The 20,691-nt window shown below is 41.4% G+C and overlaps 1 protein-coding gene across 1 annotated transcript in view; it reads right to left on the reverse strand.

Moving 5' to 3' along the window:
- Np (serine protease notopleural) overlaps positions 1-20,691 on the reverse strand; it is a 62,153-nt gene that overhangs the window by 11,815 nt on the left and 29,647 nt on the right. The window contains exons 2-6 of the mRNA XM_072303554.1: positions 8,349-9,331; positions 6,869-7,258; positions 4,972-5,086; positions 3,331-3,543; positions 917-1,159 (exon numbers count right to left, since the gene is read on the reverse strand). Coding sequence (XP_072159655.1) covers positions 917-1,159; positions 3,331-3,543; positions 4,972-5,086; positions 6,869-7,258; positions 8,349-9,331 — 1,944 coding nt within the window. The remainder of the gene's footprint in view (positions 1-916; positions 1,160-3,330; positions 3,544-4,971; positions 5,087-6,868; positions 7,259-8,348; positions 9,332-20,691) is intronic.

Raw genomic sequence — 20,691 nt, forward strand, 5'->3', positions numbered from 1 at the left:
AATTTTGAGGGAAACAGAGTTTCTGGTTGGGGTATTACATTTAGCGCTGAAGACTCATAAATAGTTTAAACTCATGTTCAGGCAGCAATATTTTTATTTTTTCGGATAATTTTTCTCCTGAGTTTACGTCATACAACGTTCATTAGATTAATTTTGTTAAAAGTTTCCAATATTCCTAATTCAGTAAAAATTGCACCTTCCGAGATGCATTCTGTTTTAAGGTTTGGACAAATGCTTTCAGTGAGCTTTCTTTGATCTGGAACTTCCCAAAACTGGTGGAAATGCTGAGAACTAGCTTTCAATTAGTTCGCTCCAACATTTTTTAATACGAATATAAAGTATAGATGCTTTTTTCTTAATTTCAAGGATCTTAATTACGCGTCTTCGTATATTTTTTGTCGCCCCTCCCCCCAAAAGAAAATGATTAGTTACATCATTATATAGTGCACTGGAAAAAAAACACATTGGATCTAGAGCCCAGACTCTTAAAAACATTGACAAGAAAAAATACTCTTGTTTCAATCGGATTTTTGCTTAAATAAAAAACCAAGCCTCTTAATTTGAGCGGATTTCCTTTTGATTTAAGCAAAAATCCGATTGAATCAAGAGTATTTTTTCTTGTCGATGTTTTTAAGAGTCTGGACTCTAGATCCAATGTGTTGTTTCCCCAGTGTGGTGTGATTAATAGAGAATACATCCTTGTGATAATTTTTAAATTTTGAAAAAAATGACCTCGGATTTGTGCCCTTTAGATTTCATACTAATATGTTCCAGTTTTAAAATGTATATATTTTTTCTTTATTTTTTTTTGGAACTTTTATAAATGAACAGACTGAATGACATATATTCCGTGTTTTTACCGTTACAAAATAAGTATGTGTATTAATCGGTGAGTAAGGTGATATAAATAACGTACTCTCCCTGAAATTTGAGGTGTTGAAGCCGCTGAAATCGATCTCGTTGGTTTCGAATGGTGCCAGAGTTGGTTCGGTGGGGCCTGTCGAAGAGGAGGATGACGAGATCGAAGGATCTGGATTGGTGGACGATGCCGACGATACGGAAACGGGTTGTTGACTGCTGACTTCCGGAAGTGCAGACGTTACGTTGTCTTTCGGGAGCCCACTCGGCGTTGTGTACACGTCTCCCGATTGCGGTGAACCTGGGAACAGAGATTGAAAATTAGAGAAAATATACTTCATGGTTATCGAAAAAAAATCTGTGAATCGCGCCGACAGTAACTGGGGAAATAACATCACGCAACTTTTCTATTGCAGGGATGATAGAGAGACTAGACACTGCAGAACTATTGATTCTGGAGTTCAAAAAGGTCTAAGCTTGCGGTTTCAATATCGGATCTGATGAATCATGCCGCCTCATTTTTGCAGTGCAAACACTTAAAGTGATTCTATGCGATCTAGGGACGAGATTCGCCACTACACCCGCGCTGCTCTGCGATTTGTGTCTTTGAGAGCAATAATTATCGTTACGTATAATTTCAGAAAGAGCTTATGCACCATTAGTTTGCCTGTACGCATAAGAGTTTTTGCGAATCAGCCAGAAATCGTATTCCCTAGCAATGTAATTGTTAGGTTAGGTTATGAATGGTTATAGATCTGATAAATGGTTATGAATAGGTTAGGTTAAAAGATGTGTCCAACATGTTTCAAATGCACATTTTACAGTGGTGGAAAGGTAATCTATCCATGGGGGTGGTTGAATTAGCATTTATTTTATTGTAAAATCTACATTTAAATATGTCGGACACTTTTTTAACTACACAATGGAGATCTTGCATGTGTGAGGAATTTGCGATTTGACTGTTGATCCTATGTAAAAGTTCGCGAGAAACACGATGTGGCCACTGGTTTTCCCTGAAATCAACTCCCAAGCTCAAAAAAAGCTCTCAACTTGAGGTCAAAATGGAGGGATATCCCACGCTATCCTGAGAGTCCACCTCTACGTCAAGACAAACTCTCCATGCAAAGATAGGGAGCAAATACATTGTCAGGGCTGCCTGTTTCAGTTTGGGAGTCCCAAACTGAAAACACGGCAGCCCTGTAATGTATTTGCTCCCTATCTTTGCATGGAGAGTTTGTCTTGATGTAGAGGTGGACTCTCAGGATAGCGTGGGATATCCCCTCCATTTTTGCCTCAACTTTGAGAGCTTTTTTTGAGCTTGGGGGTTGATTTCAGAGAAAACCCATGGCACCATCGTGTTTCTCGTGAACTTTTACATAAGAATCAATAGTCAAACCGCAAATTCCTCACACATGCAACATCTCCATTGTAAAGTTCAATAGAAGACCTGAAACGTGAGGTATCACCTTCAGAAGACACGTTTCATGCACTTACGTTCTCATAAAATCCCCCTCATTTTGACAGAGATAACTATTTAGACGTGGCTGTCATTGGGTTGCATATTTTCCATTTTGAAGGCGGTTATGTTCGCCGCCTGTGAATAGTCCTCCAAATAAAGTTCACTTATTGTTAGTTGTAGGTGAGGTTCAATTCACGATACTCGAAAGAGATAATGACTTTGAATTTTCCAACGCTGCGTCAAGTATTTTCACCCATAAATTAAAATTGTTTATGATTACCGAGTTTCGGAGTCTCAATTGAATTTGACTGAAATAGACACAAGTTTCAGAATAGACAAGATATCAAAGAAGACCAGTGGCACCATCGTGTTTCTCGCGAACTTTTACATGGGAATCAACAGTCAAATCGCAAATTCCTCACACATGCAACATCTCCATAATTGCTAAATCAGGAATATTTTTCCCCCGTGTTTTATGCTTTTATTTTTAAAAAAAGAAAAAAATCCCTCTTGTTTACAATAGAGTCCCTTCATACTGAGAGTCAAGACAGCACCCCCTCATGGAGTCACAAACGGGAATAAAGATTATAGAAATTGAACGTTTTTCGTAATCTTTGATCGGCCCATTCTCAAATTCCTTTCTCCGTTCCTTCTCTCATTCCGTTTGTTCCTTGCCGAACCCGTAATTCCCTGGTCCAATCCAGAATATAATCTTTGTAGTCGGTGAAAATGTAATCTTTATTCCCGTTTGTGACACTGTGAAGGCCTAAAATACGGGAACCAATCAGAAATGGATTCTCATTGTCTTGACTCTCTGTATAAAGGGAGTCTAGTGGCACCATCGTGTTTCTTGCGAACTTTTATATAAAAATCAACAGTCAAATCGCAAATTCCTCACACATGCAACATCTCCATAATTGCTGAATCAGGAATATTTTTCCCCCGTGTTTTATGCTTTTATTTTAAAAAAAGAAAAAAATCCTCCTTCTTTACAAAACGGAATCGGGACTTACTTGCTGCGTCTGGGGCGTGGGTGGTGAGCTGAACCTGGACCCAGGACTCGGTGGAGGGCGACGAGGGGGCGGGGCTCGGCGGCAGGGACGACGGCGAGGACGAGGGGGATGAGGGCGCTGGGGACGCCGTGGCCGACTCGTAGGTCACTGAAACTGCGAGATCGTGAGCGATTAGCAGGGGCAAGAGACGCCGCAGAACAACAACAACGAGCTCTTTTCCAGAGCCAGAGCCACACATCACTCTCGAAGATCCTATCGCACTGCGATGGTCACCCACCCGCGGTCTCAGCGCCGCGACGTCGGTCGTCCGATGCCGACGCCGACGCGCTGAGGCCAAATTAGTCTCGCTTATCGCTCCCAGAATTTATTGATGTTGGATGAGAATTCAATTTTTGGCGAATTTTTTGTTGTGCACTGGAAAAAAACATTCGGATATAGAGTCCAGACTCTTCGGCAAACTATCGACAAGAAAACATGCACTCTTAGATTTCCATCGCATTTTTTGCTTGAATCAAAACGCAACGAGCTGTCCGAAATTAAGAGGCTTGGTTCTTGATTTAGGCTAGATTCTGATTGAATCAAGAGTACTCTTTTCTTGTCGATGTTTTTAAGAGTCCAGTCACTAGATCGCAATATGTGTTTTTTTCCAGTGAAAAGTTCGGTCGCATTTACCGAAGTTCGGTGTTCCATATCATCCAAACTAATTCGGTTCACTGAAACGAACTTATCGCCTCACACAGAAAGTTCTGTAAGTTGATAACAATGAAAGTTGGCGAATTTGTGTATCACTGAAACCGAAGGTTCTGTCATCAGCACTGACTACTTTTTTGCGTGTTCCGTATCATTCAAACTAATTCGGTTCGTGTAACCGAACTTGTGCGGTAAAGTGGACTGACGGAACTAAGTTTGTCACGAACCTAAAGTTAAGTTTGACAAACAGAATATTTTGGATGACATGGATCACCGAACGTTCGATTCACAAGACCGATCTTTTTTTCCAGTGTATGATAGGTTTTGTTGGAACTGTGCAAAATAAAAAATGTTGTCCATGAGTTTCCTGGAAAAGTTACTTTATCGGTAAATATTACTATCGTGCCGAAAAATCCGCATTTTCCGCCAAAAACGGGTTTTAGATCCCATGTTCAGCTCGTATTAGACTCGAAAAGAGTCCAAAAGTGACCAATTAATCATATTGCATTCTATAGCATATGGACCTTCAATGTCCTGCAAAGTTATTCTTTTCAGTAAATATTACTATCGTGCAAAAAATCCGCATTTTTTCGCCAAAATCGGGTTTCAGACCCATATTTAGGCTGGTATGAGACTCGAAAAGAGTCCAAAATTGACTGACTCATATTGCATTCCATGGAATACGGACCTTCAATGAGCAAAAAATCGTAGAATTGAAAACATTCAGGATGGGCTCCAAAAAATGCCCTTAACGATACCCCTCTTTGTCGAAATTGGAGCGCTTTCGAGTTTTAGCACTGATATTAGTGAGGAAAAATGATTATTGACCAGCTGAATCAACTTCTCTTGCATTTGAACGATTTTTAGGTCACAAAATTTGTCGAATCCGTCTTTATGCATGGATGAATATCTCAGATTTGAGTTTTTTGGCACTGAGATTGCCTATCTTACGGACAGTTATAGTTAAATGTTGATCACTGAGGCTCAGCACATTGGTTTGATTGTTGAAAACCATATTCAGCTCCGCTATACTCAAATTTAAATGTGGCATCAGCGTCCAAGAGGCCTTGAGGAAGTTCAAAGAACACTCAACAATTGAAATCATACTAAGAGCTCTTCGTCAAAACTGGCACCCTAAAGAAGCCCCAATTCGGTGTTGAATAAATCAGAGTCGATGAGCCCTATAACCTCAGGTCATACGAGTTGAAAGTCCGAAGTTTGCATGATCATCGGTTCTAACAATCGGGCTTTTTTACAATAACTCTCGAGAACTTCGATTCTTAAACTGATCGGTCTAATTTCTTAGAATCATGATTTGTCGATTGAATTTTGCGGTCAGCAAAAACTAGTAGGATCCGTCCAGACACCCATCATCGGTTCTAACAATCGGACTTTTTGCAAAACGCTCGAGAACTAATATTTGTAGATTAAGGGTCTGTTGCTAGTTTCCTAGAATCATGATTGTTCGGTTGAATCTTACCGGTCAGCGAAAATAGTGGGATCCGTCCAGACACCTGGACGCTATGTTCCGCGTATTCGCGTCTTCCATGAATCAATATCAACCAGGAAAACGCAGAAACCAGTGGCGTGGCGTGCTTTGCGATACATCGATTGTTCCGCCATTCGAAACCTATGAAAAAGAATCGATAAACAGGGTGTTTGCAACGAACACCTTAATAATCGATTCTTTACCATAGCATCAAATGGCGAAATATCGATAATCGATCATTCACTCCTCGCCACTGGCAGAAACATAAATCTCGTTTCTGCGGCGTTGCAGACTTCCTGTCATACTATATTTTCTATTTAGAAGACCATTCAACGTTGTTTGTATTTTTTCTCCTCAATTTTCGTCTCTGTGTGAAAAAGATGCGAAAATTTTCGAGACGGAGCGTTCAGCTTCCTTTGAAAAAATGGAATAGGAGCTGAGATTTGGATTTTACTGAATCAAGATACGCGCCATTACAGTCTCGCCGTTAGTAGTTGAACTTGCTTTTTCAATTAGGAACTAAAATCTCTGGCTCATCAGTAAAAAGACTTGTGTAAATTGGGAAAATAATGGTAAATATGTTGTTTCAAAACTGAGCCAGAAATTGTAGTTCGAAATGGCAGAATGTAGTCTAATTATTACCAGTTCCTTGCTTTTTTTCGTAGTTCTTTCTCCAAAATTCTCAACATGGATGCGATCGATTTGCTGAGCGCTATCCTGTTTTTCTCCATGCTAAGGAAGAACGCCGTATGAACATGAAAATTTCAGACGCTTTAGATCAATTTATGAACAGAATTATCTGAGAAATTGAAAGGAAAATATTCTCAAATTTTCCTCAAAATTTGTCATTTGCCAAGGGAAATTTGCCAACGCTTGAAGGCTAATACGGCGTTTTTCTTTAGCTCAGCAGTATAGTCAGTCTTTCGTTCCCCCTAGTCTATCACAACCACCAGTTTTAACCAATAAAATCGCTCTACTTTCCCTTTGCCTCTTTTGGCTATACTGCCATGCCAAGGAAGAACGCCTTATGAACATTCGAGAGTTGCCAGATTTCCTTCGATAAAATGTTTATTTTGGAGGCAAGTTATGAATATTTTTCCTTGAAATTTTCAGGAACTATTGGTGACATTCCGAACGAAATTATCTGGAAAATTGGAAGAAAAATAGTCATATGTTTACCTAGAAATTCGTGTTTTATCAAAGGAAATTTGGCAACGCCTGAAGGTTCATACAGCGTTTTTCCTTAGCACGGCAGTATAGCCTCATCGCTCTATTTCAATAATCAGCCCGCTGCTCCCCCGGGCCCTCTTAGCTCCGCCTATGCCTCCATGTATAGCTCTTGAGGTATACGATGCTCACCTGGAGGTCGGATGGTGGGCGGCTTGGTGCGGTCGGGCGGGATGATGGGCACCTCGTCGATCGTGGTCCAGGTGACGAGACTGGGCTTGGAGGTGGACACGCTGCCGCCCGAGATGAGGTTGGTCTCCTCCTCGAGGGTCTCGATGGAGGCGGGCGAGGCGGGGGCGGCGGTGTCGTGGAGGACAGGTTGAGGCGCTGCAGCGTGGAGGCGGACGCGTGCGACGGGAAGTGCGAGAGGGTGCTCAGCAGCGGCGACTGGGAGCCGTGTCCGTGCGTCGCCGGGGTCAGCGTCGAGACGGGCACCTCCACGTAGTTCGTCGTCGTGCTCGAGACCGTGGAGATCGGCGAGGAGGGCGAGGACACGTGCACGCTCGACGGCGAGGACGTCACCTGGAGGGCAAAGATCAAATGCGTGAAATAATGACTATCGTGTGATGTGGGATACATAATTCGCCTTCGATTTCTGGCGATACAATAAGGGATACTCGGATGGTAAAATAATCGACTTAACTGATTTAGGAGAAGTCACTGCAAGATCGTTGTTACGTTACCAGGAGGGTAGAGATTGTACACGTGAATATGGAGAACATGATTCGCCTTCGATCTTTCGTGATACAATGAGGGTTACTTGAATGATAAAACAATCGACTAAAACTGATTTTGAAGAGGCCTCTAAAAGAGCGTTGTTAACGTTACTAGAAACGTGAAAGAATGACTAACGTGGGATGTGGAGAACATGATTCGCCTTCGATTTCCGGTGATACAATAAAGGATACTTGGATGATAAAATAATCGATTAAACTGATCTGGGATAAGTCACTGCAAGAGCGTTGTTAACGTTACTAGGAGGGTAGAGACCTTACACGTGAAATAACAACTGTGGAATATGTGCTATGAAAGGGATGGATACAGAAAATCTCCTTGTTTCAAACAGTGTTCGTGCTCATTCAAAGACATTTTCGGTCGCTTTGAAGTAATTTCTCATTTGAATCAGCGAGAACGAAAACACACCAACTCGAAAAAATGAAAATAATCAAGACACACACAAAACTGCATATCAGGTGAAGAAGTTAGTCTGAGAAAAAGATTTTTGGTGCCTAAAAGCAAGTATTTAAGGAAACTTTAAATGCCAGATTTGGCACAGATACGGTAACTTCAATGGCCTTTATGAAAGTTGTCTGTCCTAAGTGAAAAGTGAGCATTTTCAAGGTACCGAGTCGTGGTGAAAACCGTTCTCACTGATTCATTTTTCTTGGTGTAAAGAAAATCCTGATTCGGATTATAAAATAAAGAATCTGCCTCAAGATTCGTTTGGAGACCCGCACAAGATAATTGATCAAATTAAATTGTTTTAAATATCAATAAAATTGATCAAATGTCGCGCTGAGGATGCCGGAGTTGCGAGCCGACGAAAAGCTTCCGCAATTTAACTAATTTTTACGTGCAAGTGAGTTTTACAATTATATTTGAAAGAATTTACCTGGCTCAGCGGCTTGGCAGTCTGACTGTACGAGCTCTCGCCGTACGTCACGGTGGCCACGCTCGGTTTCGTGGGCCCGTAGCTGGGCTTCGAGTACGGCTTCGTGGGCTTGCCGGGCGTCGTGGGCGCTTTGGTGGGCGCCGCGCTCGGCTTGGGCGGGATCCCCGGCTTCGTCGACGCCGGTTTCGCCGACCCCGGCTTCGTGGGCCCCAGCTTCTGCGGCGTCGTCCCGTAGCCCGGCGGCTTCGTGGGCTTCCCCGAGGGAACCGGCTTCGGCGTGGAAACCGGTTTCGACGTCGATTTTGGCGTCGACTGACTCGGCGCCGGCGTCGTCACGAAATGAGAACTCGACACCTCATGCGTCGACGATACTGTCGACGGTTTCGAGTACGGGGTAGATGTCGAAGATACTGAATCCGCGAATTTCGAGGTGGAGTAGTGTGGGGCGGAAACGGTCAAGGGGTTGATGGTCGATCCGGCGAGGGTCGAAACCGGTCTGGGTGTGCTGGTATACGGCGACGAGAACTTGTTTGTGGATTCGGTTTTAGTAGCGGGGTGGATTGTGGATGACGAGTATACGGTCGATGAGATTAGGGGTCGGTGGGTGGGGTTGTAGCCGGTGGAGACGGACCCCATGGGCGTGCTGATGGACACGGTGGAGGATCCGTAGGGGCTGGAGGTAGATATGTTGGGCTTGGGGGCGAGGCTGAAGTGGGGCTTCTCGCTGGGGTCGATGGTCTTGTGGGTGGTGCTGCTGCTGCCGCCGAACTCCTCGTAGTTGAGGAGGTTGTTCTGCAGCGGCTCGGCGAGGTCCACGTCGATGCCGGGGAAGATCTTGCAGCAGCTCCCGAAGTAGAAGCGGTCGATGCAGGTGCCCAGGTGGGTGCCGTTGGCCTTGGCGCAGGAGAACGCGAACATGCAGAGGCCGGTCTCGCCTGTCCGCCTGCTCACGCATGGTAGGTGCCTGATGTTCCTGCCCGCTCCTGGAACATACCGAAAAGAAGTTTCACTTAGATTGGATTTTAGATTTCACTGTGCAGAAAAAAAGCGGGACGTTCTCTAGAGGAAGATCTCTAGGAGATAGAAGAACGCGACTCCGAAGTTGTCCCTAAATGGACCCTGTTTAACAGAATGGACCCCAGCCACATCAGCTATTGCCGAATTTAACGGGGCAATTAATTTTATACTTTTCCTCCTACCCCTATCCAGGGGACATAACATTTTAATAGCAATATCATTAAGTCTTAGCCTTAAGTCTAGTTATAATCATATTGTAAATATTCCAATTGCTGTATAAGTAGGTGAATAAGTTAAAAAAGAAAAGAAAAAAAGAGCGTTTGTACCGATTCTTTTGTGGATGTGTAGATTTCAGAAATCTCGGAAGGTCTAAGTAACTACCAAAGATTGTTTTTATCACAGATATTGCACTATTGAAACAAAAATTTCGATATTATGTCATTAGTATGTTTTATTATTTGCTGAATTACACCGAAAAAAAGTTTTTCAAATCAACCAATTTCAAATAGTAAAACCAACTAATTTTCAAAAGTGCCTTCAATTGAAGAACTAGGCAAAAAGTATTACATCGGTGACTACCGAGAATATCAATTCAACAGCTAATTCAATCAAAATTGAAAACCGTGCTAAAGCCGATATGCGACTCAAAGTGTGCACTTACAGACACATCCAGACCAGATATTGACCGAGATGCTTCTCATAGCGAGCACTAAGCGTCGGAGGAAGGAAATAGAGTGCACAGAAATATGGACGAAAGTGCGCGCGATGAGTAGCAACTCATTGCGCGCACTTTAAATAAGGATTGAGAGATAGAGGAGCTAACTGACCCTTCGGAAAGGAGAGCGCGCTGAACAAATTTTGGCTTCAGCGGCCATCAAATCAATTTTAAGCCACCAGAGGACGATCTTAGCATGCTTGACAGGGCCAGATTAAAGGGAAGGCCACATTAACCATGGTGGCAAATCTATAGGAGGCGGCAAATTTTGCAATTTTTTTTAATGTAGGTACAAAAAAAATCGGATTTAGAAGAAAAAAATCACTAACGAGAAAAGGCGACAAAATCTCTCATTTCCTGAGAGTATAGTAATATCTAATTTTGTCGTCTCTCAGTGATACAAGATACAGCACTTTCAATTAGTCGAGTTAAGAGAGAAACCAAACACGCACTTTGGTCTGGAACGGCACGACTTAGAGAGGAATGATGACGAGGACTTAAGATGAAAAGGAGAAACCCTCGGCGTGGCGATCGGCATTTAACATACATTAGCGCCTACAAGACTGCACGAATACTTCAAGCATTGCATCAAACACAGTGCGGTCATTGCGGTCAGCGTGAAACGGATAGCGCTTACAAGAATGCATGAATACTTCACGCATTGCGGCAAACACAGTGCGATCAGCGTGAAACGCATAGCGCCTACAAGACTGCGTCAATACTTCACGCATTGCGCCAAACACGGTGCGGTCTGCGCGGCGCGGCGGCGGAAGTTAAAATCATTAATCCACATTTATGTTTGTTCTTTCATAATTTTTTCGTTCATTTCTTATGGATGGAAGGCCTTGTCCACACAGAGATAGGTTCACGAAACTTAACTTTCGCGCAAAGTTCCGTGAACTTTTGCTAGATGTGTTGCCAGGGCTTTCCCAAAACATGTGTTCAACACGAGTAAACGCGTCTTATGCACCCCTAATCCTCCGGCACGTTCATTAGATGGTTTTTATTGATGTTTCAGAAGGAATGAGAAGGGGGCGGCAAAATACAGGCGGCCCATGGGCGGCAATTAGGCAAATCCGGCCGTGATGCTTGATACAAATTCCAGTGTAGAAAATATAAATTTCAATGTAAACTTTTTAGAAATGAACTTAGAAAATTAATAAGGTTTGATTGGAACAACACCTTTTTAATTTGTAAATTTGAATTAGAACCAAGGTGTTGTATTGACAGGTGTTGTATTCAACACAACACCTTGGTTCTAATTCAAATTTACAAACTTAGAAAAATTTCCTGCGGACGTTAAAAGCGGTTTGAAAGTTTTACAATTTTTTCTCTGCATAAAAACTGCAAAAAGCATCATTTTAACGTACAAACAGGGGGCATACATGTGTGTGCGCCAAAGAGGGAGAGGAGAAAAATAATATTTTGTTCGTTTTCCTTATTCAAAAGCAGCTGACGAGCTCAGCTAGACGAACTGTAGTAGCGAGATGTAGCCGGATCCCTTGCGATGTCGCCAAACCGTGGCACTCTCGTCGCTATTTTTTCGCGCATGAAGGAAGAGGTTTAACTTTAAGGAAAATTAAATTATGGTTGCATACTAATTTTCAAGAGATTCGGCCAGAAAGTTTAAAGTTGCCAAAATGCGTAAAAACTATTAATTTCCCAGAACTTGGGGGGGGGGGGGGGAGGGTAGCACCCTCGAATAGACACTCTTGGTAGAGAAGTCATTGAAGAAACATTTTTTATATTGATCAATAGAACACGCTCTTTTACATCGGCGGATCCGAGTGGGCGTACGCCCCCCCCCCCCCTCCCTTTGGCCGAAAAGAGGGATTAAGACAAAGAGAAGGAAGAAAAATAAGGAACGTAGGAAAGAAGAAGGAAATACGCTTACATTTGGTAATTATTCATGACGAAACTGACTCAAACTGCTTAGAAGTTGCTTCACAAATCCAAAAAGTTTCTCTGGGGGCCCCTAAATCCCCCTTAACTCCCTTCAACTCCTCTTTACGCCCCCCTCCTCCCCAGCGGGCTGATTATTGAAATTGATAGACAAAGCCATAGACAAAGAAGACATAAGAAGTATAGAGCGACCCTATCGGTTGAAATGGGTAGTTCTTATAGACAGAGGGAGAAAATGATGGACTAACTATCGGGTCTCTCGTGGGTGGCCGTTAGTTAGTCTATTACCTACGTCCGTTGTCCATTGCAACGTACCCGCTTCCACCAATAGGATCCCTCCATATCCTTTTTTCCCTCTTGGTCTATTGCTTTGTCTATCAATTTCAACAATCAGCCCGCAGTGCTAGGTGTCTGGATCCGCCTCCAGTCTGGCGGTTTAACCTGTCCTTGCCCCTGTATATTGTCATCGAGCACAAAGATAAAGCTTGAAATTAAATTTCTGCGTTTAGCAGTTTTGTCCATTGGTTCGATAGGGTTTCCGCAGGAGATGCGCTCGAACAGAAGTCGCGAACCGACAGAGTTTTAATTGGACGAGCTGATCGATTGCTCGGAGGAGTCAGATACCTCAACCGCACGCGTCTCCCGAAGAAGAGCGTAACCGCAGCGACATCCGCACGGTGCTTACGTGCTTCTTTACAAAACCCTCCCGACTTCCGTAATTGGCAGATGGATCGGTCTTCGGTCTCGCCGAGCCCGACTCGTGCATGCATCCAGTATCCCGATCGCGTCCGCGCTTGCGAAACCGCGCAAACACTCGCGATTTCCGCCGGGGGCTGGGCGGTTTTGCGAGCGGCCTGGCGATGGATTCCGGTCACGAGCGCTCCTCAAACCACCGAATAAACACCGCGATTACTCGCGCAAACGAAGCAAAAAACGAGCGTCCTAGCTCCTATCTCCGGTGGAGCATCCGAGAAGAGGCGGCGTTGCCGTGGAATCGACCGCGGGTAACGCCTTCGTTTGAAGGGTAGGCAATTTGTGATGCAGCACACGGAGAAAAATCTGTGGCATATACCGCCGTGCTAAGGAAGAACGCCGTATGAACATTCGAGAGTTGCCAAATTTTTCCCGAATATAAACTGTATTTTTTAGAAAAGTTGTGCATATTCTTCCTTGAAATCCTGGGATATTTTAGGTAAAATTGTCTAAAAAAATTGAAAAAAAATATCCACAATTTTCTCGGTAAATTCAATTTTTATTGAAGAAAATTTGGCAACGCCTAATGGCTCATACGGCGTTCTTCCTTAGCACGGCAGTATAATTCAATGGAGAATTTGCAAGGGTCTAAAATTTGCTGAATTTCGTGTTGAAGTGGAATCTACGGAGTGAACTGAACACGAAATTACCCTTCATTCATAAATTGAGCAATTATTAGAGGAGATATATACTAATGACAAAATAAACGATTCTGCTGAAATATATGTGTTTAAATGGGAAATGCCGCCAGATGACGTCACAAGGCGGCAAATTTTCTCACTTTTAAATCAATTTTTCTCCAATTTCTCATGTCAGAAAGAAATTATGAAAAACACTGCGAACTCAGCTCATTAGGTTTTTTCAGATGAAGCAGAGATGAATTCAGTTGTGTGCAAATTCTCTATTAGTGGTTCATATGGGACACCACTAATAGTGGTGAAGGCAACGTATAATAATAGCACATATACCTTAGTTATGGTAACTACACCATACTATGTTACGAGCTACCACAGTATGGTTCACAGACTGATAATATTTAGTTCATATACAACTATTAATAGTGTTTCATATGAATCACTAATTGGTTTATAAACCATAGCTTTTTCTCAGCGCAGTATGCGGTAAACCCTTCGCATACGAAAAAACGGGCCGTGCTTAGCAAAAGAAATTCAACTGTTGCAGATCTATGACAAGAAAAAATAACTGGAAGTTCCATCCTCCTATACTGCCGTGCTAAGGAAAAACGCCTTATGAACTCTCAGGCGTTGCCAAATCTGTTTAAATAAAATACGAATTTTCAAGAAAATGTGTGAACTTTTTTACTTCCAATTTTCGGACAATTTCGTACGCATTTTAATCTTAACTGTCTGAAAATGTGAAGGGAAAATATGTATGACTTTCCTCTAAAATACATATTTTATCCGGGAAAATTTGACAACACCGGAATGCTCATACGACGTTTTTCCTTCGCACGGTAGTATAGTACTCAACCGTAAAAGACGAACTTCAAGTCACCTTTTGCGCACGTAATATTGTTAGTCGAAATGAGTTGTAGACAGGAGGAAACATGATTTAAGACAACTTCACCGGTATGATTTTTTTTTGAGCGTTCACCACGCTATGCGCAGCGGACGCTCTTTCCGGAGATTAATCGGCTATGAGGGCTGATTGTTGAAATTGATAGACAAAGCGATCAATAAAAAAGACATGGGGAGCATGGAGCGATCCTATTGGTTGAGATGGGTGGTTTTCATCGACTAAGGGGGTAAATGATAGACTAACTACAAGGTCCCACGTGGGTTGCGGTTATTTAGTCTATCACCTTCCTCTTATGTCCATTGCAACCACCTGCTTCCACAAATAGGATCCCTCCATATCCCTTTTGTCTTCTTTGTCTATAGCTTTGTCTATCAATTACGACAATCGGTCCGCTGGACTTACTATAATGGTAAAACCCCGCGCTGCTTAGTATGGGGATTTCCACAATTTTAATGCGGCGGGAAGAGGTTGTATATTTCTCAATATTTTTTTGATAATATTGCTTACGTTTTTCTTTGTTATGGTGCACTTCACGCAATGAGGGGTACGCTTGTCTTTTATATAATTTATTCTTTCTCCGTGAAACTGTTGAAATTAATTACATTTTTATGTTAAATTCCAGTTCACGTCCAAAAGTTTTGCTTCGAGTTTGTGGTGAACGAAGTACCCATTCACTATGTAACATGAACCCTATACATTACTCCATGATAGAATGCCATGTCAAAACAGCTGATATTATTAGCTCTGGGTTAGTTTTGTATCTTTCAGTGATTCATTCGGTTCTGTACTGTCGACAGCTGTAATGATATTACCGTATCTCAAATAATAATTAAATTATGTCCTATTAATAATAGTAATAAATAAAAAGGTTCGTGCGGTGAACTCTCTCCAACACCCGTACGTTGGAACCAATCCCTTGTTGTCATGGGAACGGAGTTTTGTCATGGGAACGGAGTTCCCCATGATATTACAATCGTTCCGTTGCTTTCGCTATGGGATTCCCTATACCTCTGCGACCTTGAGCGTTTCGCCCAGTCTCCGATTTTTGGTTGATTTTCCGATGTATCAAAAACCGTTGTATTTTTTAGCCAATCATGTCTCTACGTCAAGTTGTGTTGATTGCTAAAATTCGCTTTCAGCGAGTTTTTTTCCACCTAGACAAATTCTTTTTTTTGGGAGGTTCTGATTGGTTATTTTTCGCCATCAGTTTTCTGTTCGTTGGTGCAAAAGATCGCCTACCTCGGTGTTCTTGAGAAGCCGCCATTATCCCACCTCAAATTTGAAAAATAGAAGTAAAGAAATAATAACCATCGTACAAGGTGGAAAATTGTTCTGGAGGACTCGTTACGGATAAAGAAGTCAAAATCAGAGCTCGATTGATTGATTTAATTCATGGATACGCAATATTGCCTTAGCTCAACTGCCGCGGCTCGGAATGTGTCGAGGCTTGGGAGGATGAACCTCGCGACGCATTAAAAACAGTGCGAACCATGGCTCTTCAGCAATGCGTTCATATTCCCAAAGGGGTCTCTTGTGATAAGTCGCCATTTGCCGAGTCTTTTAAATGTATTTTTACTCCGCTCGTTGGAAAACCGTATAAGCCTAGTTGACTAAACCGCCTCGTATTTTTGATTTAGGTGCGGGCACCGGCGACGGGGAGTTCGATACCGACGATGGGAACTATTTTTAATGGTTGTATTGATGTTTTCGACTAACATCAAAAAATACTTAATAGTGAGTTGATAAATGGTACGAACATTTTCACGTGAGATAATATGTTAAACAAAAAATACTGGAATATACCTCCTTCATATAATCACCACATGTTCCCCAAATTTAATGACGTTTTTCTTTTTCAATACAGTTAATTTGCAGTTCAACGTTCGTAAGTTAAGCAAAAAGTACCCGATTGATACCAATAGAAGACATGAATATCGTATGTCTAACATTTCCGTTGTTTTTTTTTTATTTATTTATTTTTGTTTTTTTTGTTTTTTTCAATTAAAAACAAATTGGACTGGGACTAGATCATGTCTGTCTGAAGACAAAAGCTAAGTTTTTTGTTACAGAAATACTCTATATTCATCCTTTATAAAACTAGGGAGATGTTGACCCACATCTTGATGTATATTTTCTCTGTTCGCCAAATTATTGATGGTATTTTCTTTCTTTCAATAAAATTCATTTTACATTCCCACGTCTTAAAGCCAACTTTCTCAAAATTCTGCAAAAATAACAATTTATACTACGCAAAAGTCATATAAAGATATAAAGCAATGACATGAAGATATAGTATAGGTAGTACCATCTAACATTTCGGTTACATTATTTGAATGAAAAAAAAAATGGCAACTTAGGAAGCACATAGGTCACTTATCGACGGTGAAACTACCAAACACGTCGTTATTCGGGTTTGCGACCTCGTGAGACTTCTGTCATTATTTTATTTTTTTTAAATGCAAAGCTACTTAAGGTCCCGTCTTGAAAATTTCTCGGATTTTTCCTCTTCGTGCGGAGAAGGGAAAATTCTGGGTGAAAAATTTCAAGGAAATGTATTGATTTTGGTTACTTCAAAAAAAAATAAAATGTGAGCGGAGATTTTTAAACACCGCAAAACGAGATACGTGGTTTGGTAGTTTCACCGTCGTTATGATGCGTATTACGGGCATATGCGTAGAGTAAAAATATCATACTTAGCCGAAAAAACGAAACTGAAAGTTAAATGCGTTAACTTCCAATAACCATACATAATCCAACGAAAATAAATAATTGGTAAATAAAGTTTTTGTATGCAAAGAAAAAAAATTAAAAATGTTAAAAAGAGATGTCGGACACAAAATTACATAGCCCCTTCAATTCTGAAGATACTCCAAACGAACTGTACCTTAAAATTTTCATGTCCCAGAAGCAAAAGTTCCCATGACGAATATTGCTATCGCTAGCGATTGCAAAAACCAACTTGTTTTTAATTATTTCAAGTGCCGTTCGATAAATAATCCTGCACTTACACTTGAAGTCGCCCCTTCTCTCCTAATTCCTACTCAACAACCAGCCCCCGGCAACCTTTGTATGACTCAAACTCGTGTCTCTTCCCCGGGATTCGACCCTGGAACGTCCTGATCATAGGACTGGCGCTAAAATCATTACACCACAGGAGGTCGATTGGTACTTAATTACTTTTTTTTAAGAGCAAAAGTCACTTGGTTCCTTTTTGCTGCCCAAATGAAATCTGTCGGAATGTGTAATCAAGTGACCCGGGCTTGAATCAATGGTCAGTGAGAGGTTTGAAGAGGGCATAAAGCGAATTTTATTTAGAGGTTTGGTACTACTTTTGTGCCCGAACCTTCGAGCTGTCATTCTATTGAGTTCGGAACTTCTGGTTCGGTTACTAACGAATCGCAAACGTTGGTGTTTGATTTCGGTACCAGCTCTGCCGTGATAGCAAAGAGAGCCGTAAGTGCAATATTTTCGAAATCGAGTTTTCTTCAAAATTCGTCTAAACTCTTTTAGATGAAATTACTGAGACAGCTAAAACAGCAAAATGCATCCTAATTTAATGAAAACGAGACGTATGTAAAAGCCGTAAGTGCACAAAAAATGACACAGTTTTTTTTTCAAGACAACCGTAAATGCATGAGAGCCAATGAGAACAGTGCTTTCCAGTAAAGTGCCGCCCTCTTCTGCCAATTTCTAACCTGAAAATGTGTTTGTTGTGCATCCAAAACGAAACCACGAAAGCATGCAGAAGATAGCACTTACGGCTGTCTTGCCTAACATTAACCTAGCATGAAAATGAAAAATACCCTTTTTATGTAATTGAAATAAAATCAGTCGATTTTTAATCATCCATGCGATTTCTAGGAGTCTTCCGGACGATTAGTGGCAATTTGACAAAGAACGGAGGCTTCTTTCAATAAAATGTTCTTGTCAGAAGCTTCTGAGCCCGTTTTCTCAAAACTTCATTTTTGCATTTACGGCTCTCTTCGCTATCACGGCAGAGCTCGTGAGGTGGTTCTAAAAAAGGTTCGACCTATCGAAAACCAATGGATCTGATTGGTCGAATCTGGTAACACCGGTATCCACTGGTATCAGTGATTGATGAGACAAGCCGGGAAAATCCTGCCCTTTTTGGATGAATCTTTTCAACACCTTTGTTGCTCTCTTCCCGGCGTATTTCAGCGAAATACCTATCTCAAATAAAAACCGGAAGTAATTTAAAAAAAAAAAAAAAAAAAAAAGTGCCAGTTATCAGTTGCCAAGTGAAACGACAGAGTTCTCTGAAACTTTTAATGAGAAACATGCAGTCGTAAATAATACACGTAGATCGCATTTAGTAAAAAGAAACCAGCGTGACTGCATTGAATTCAAAATCGTGCAACTTCTTATTTCTTTCAAAAATACTTAAAATATATGTACCTACAGTATAAAAATGTACACAGTTACTTTCCTTTAAAGTTAACAATTTTTTGGTGGTGGCAAAAACTATTTGCTATTCTAGGGAGATGTTTTAGATACCTATATATGAAGAAGCAACATTTTTACAACATTGTAAGCGCGCAGGTTTCTTCTTCTTAAATGCGATTCAAGTATAAGTTGGTAGGGGAAATTTTACGACGCTGAAATGCAGCTTGGCCCTTCTATCTCTGATCCCTTCTATCACGATCAGCATGCAAGAACAACACTTTAAATAATGTGAAATTCACGCGAACTTACAATTAAAACAAAGTTATCATACTTCTTGTCCGCCAAAGTTGTCGGCAAATCACCCGCTCTTCGCAAATACGTAAACCCGCACCTGATTTTCACCCGTAATAAATACCTAGTCACTTTGTTTCGCAGCGTGCCGTCGTAAGAACTGTAACTGTAACTGTTCCAAAAAGCCGCCAAAATATCATCCCAAAAATCCGCCGAAATATCAACCTCTTCTCCTGATTTTGTTCGTACGTACATTGGCCGTGCCTTCAAGTTCCGTATTTCCTCTTCCATTGACAGTTATCACGGCACTGGTCACAATACACTTACGAGGATTTGGACTCACTCTCTTCAGAATCCTTACTCAGATATCCTTACTCAAGCTCGGAAAAATGAAAACTAATGCTTTAGGCTTTGCGCGATCCGAGTAAATGCTGCAGTATCATTTGAGCCATTGTTCGGAAAGTGCTAACCCCATGGAAATACAACTGACCAGCTTGATCGCGTTCGGCTTAGTCGGCATATTTGGACGTATTTCTGTCAAACGGAACTATGCGCATTAAGACATGAGCCATGATACCCGTAAGAATATATGCATAACAGGGCTCACGTCATAATGCACATAGTTCCATTTGATAGAAATACGTCCATTTCACATGCTGCGAACCGATGCACTTTCCAGTAAGTAGGTTGGGCCCCTGGCCACTACGCGACCCAACCCCGAAAGGGCGTTTTCTCGTTCATCGCGGGTAAATCTAAATAAAGCAGGCTCATCAAGGAGCTATCTCCTATCGGTATAGCCAAAATATCATGAAAATGAGCCTAATAGATTTATAGAATGAACTGTGACAAAAAATGAACATTTACATTGATTGAATGAAGGAATTCAAATCTTGATGACGTAATATATAAAATATGTGGGTCATACTCATTTCCAAAATTTGGATGGGACGGGCTCATCAAAGGACCCCAAAAATAAAAAAAATAAACATCCATTCAATTCAAACTGTAAACAATTGTCTCAATTGAATTTTTTAATTTTTTTAAAATGTAAATTTACAATTTTTTTTAAATTTACCAAGAAAATAATTTGTGCAGAACAGTACAAATTTAAGGCACCATGGATAAAAATCTGGAATAATTACTTATTTTGGAAAATGAAGTCATGACGGATGATTGATAAGTAGGTCATGGCCATTCAACATTATAACATTCTTTAGGATCAAGACCAGTAAAATTATTTCATTTAGATGATAAAAAAGTCAAGGAGCAAAAGGCAAGTTATGAACGGTCACCTCAATTGGAGTTTGCAGACTGATCCACAGGCTTTATTTAGAAAAAAAATAAGAGAAATCAACATATTTCCAAAGAGAAGATAAGAGTCGCAATTTGAATCGCGAACCGATTGGCACTTTCGACTTTTACGAGTCGTCTCTGATTGGCTTATTCGCCTGGTACCCACTTTCATGGGGCCTTTGTGAAAAATAACATGGGGTTCATTTTTCATCGAATATATTTTGAAAACAAGAAAAAAATGTATGTGTCCAGGGGCGGACTGGCCATGGGGGCGGGGAGGCGATCGCCTCCTAACGATTTGCCGCGTAGGTCCCGAAGGGGCCCCCGCGGCGAATTTTTTTCGAGTCATCGGTTTCTTCCCCGTAATGTTGTAATTTTCCTATCCTTTTCAGTCACTAAAAGGCCCCAAAATCCTTGGAAATTTGTCTC

The sequence above is a fragment of the Bemisia tabaci genome, chromosome 8 (assembly GCF_918797505.1).
Source record: "Bemisia tabaci chromosome 8, PGI_BMITA_v3".
Lineage (NCBI taxonomy): Eukaryota > Metazoa > Arthropoda > Insecta > Hemiptera > Aleyrodidae > Bemisia > Bemisia tabaci.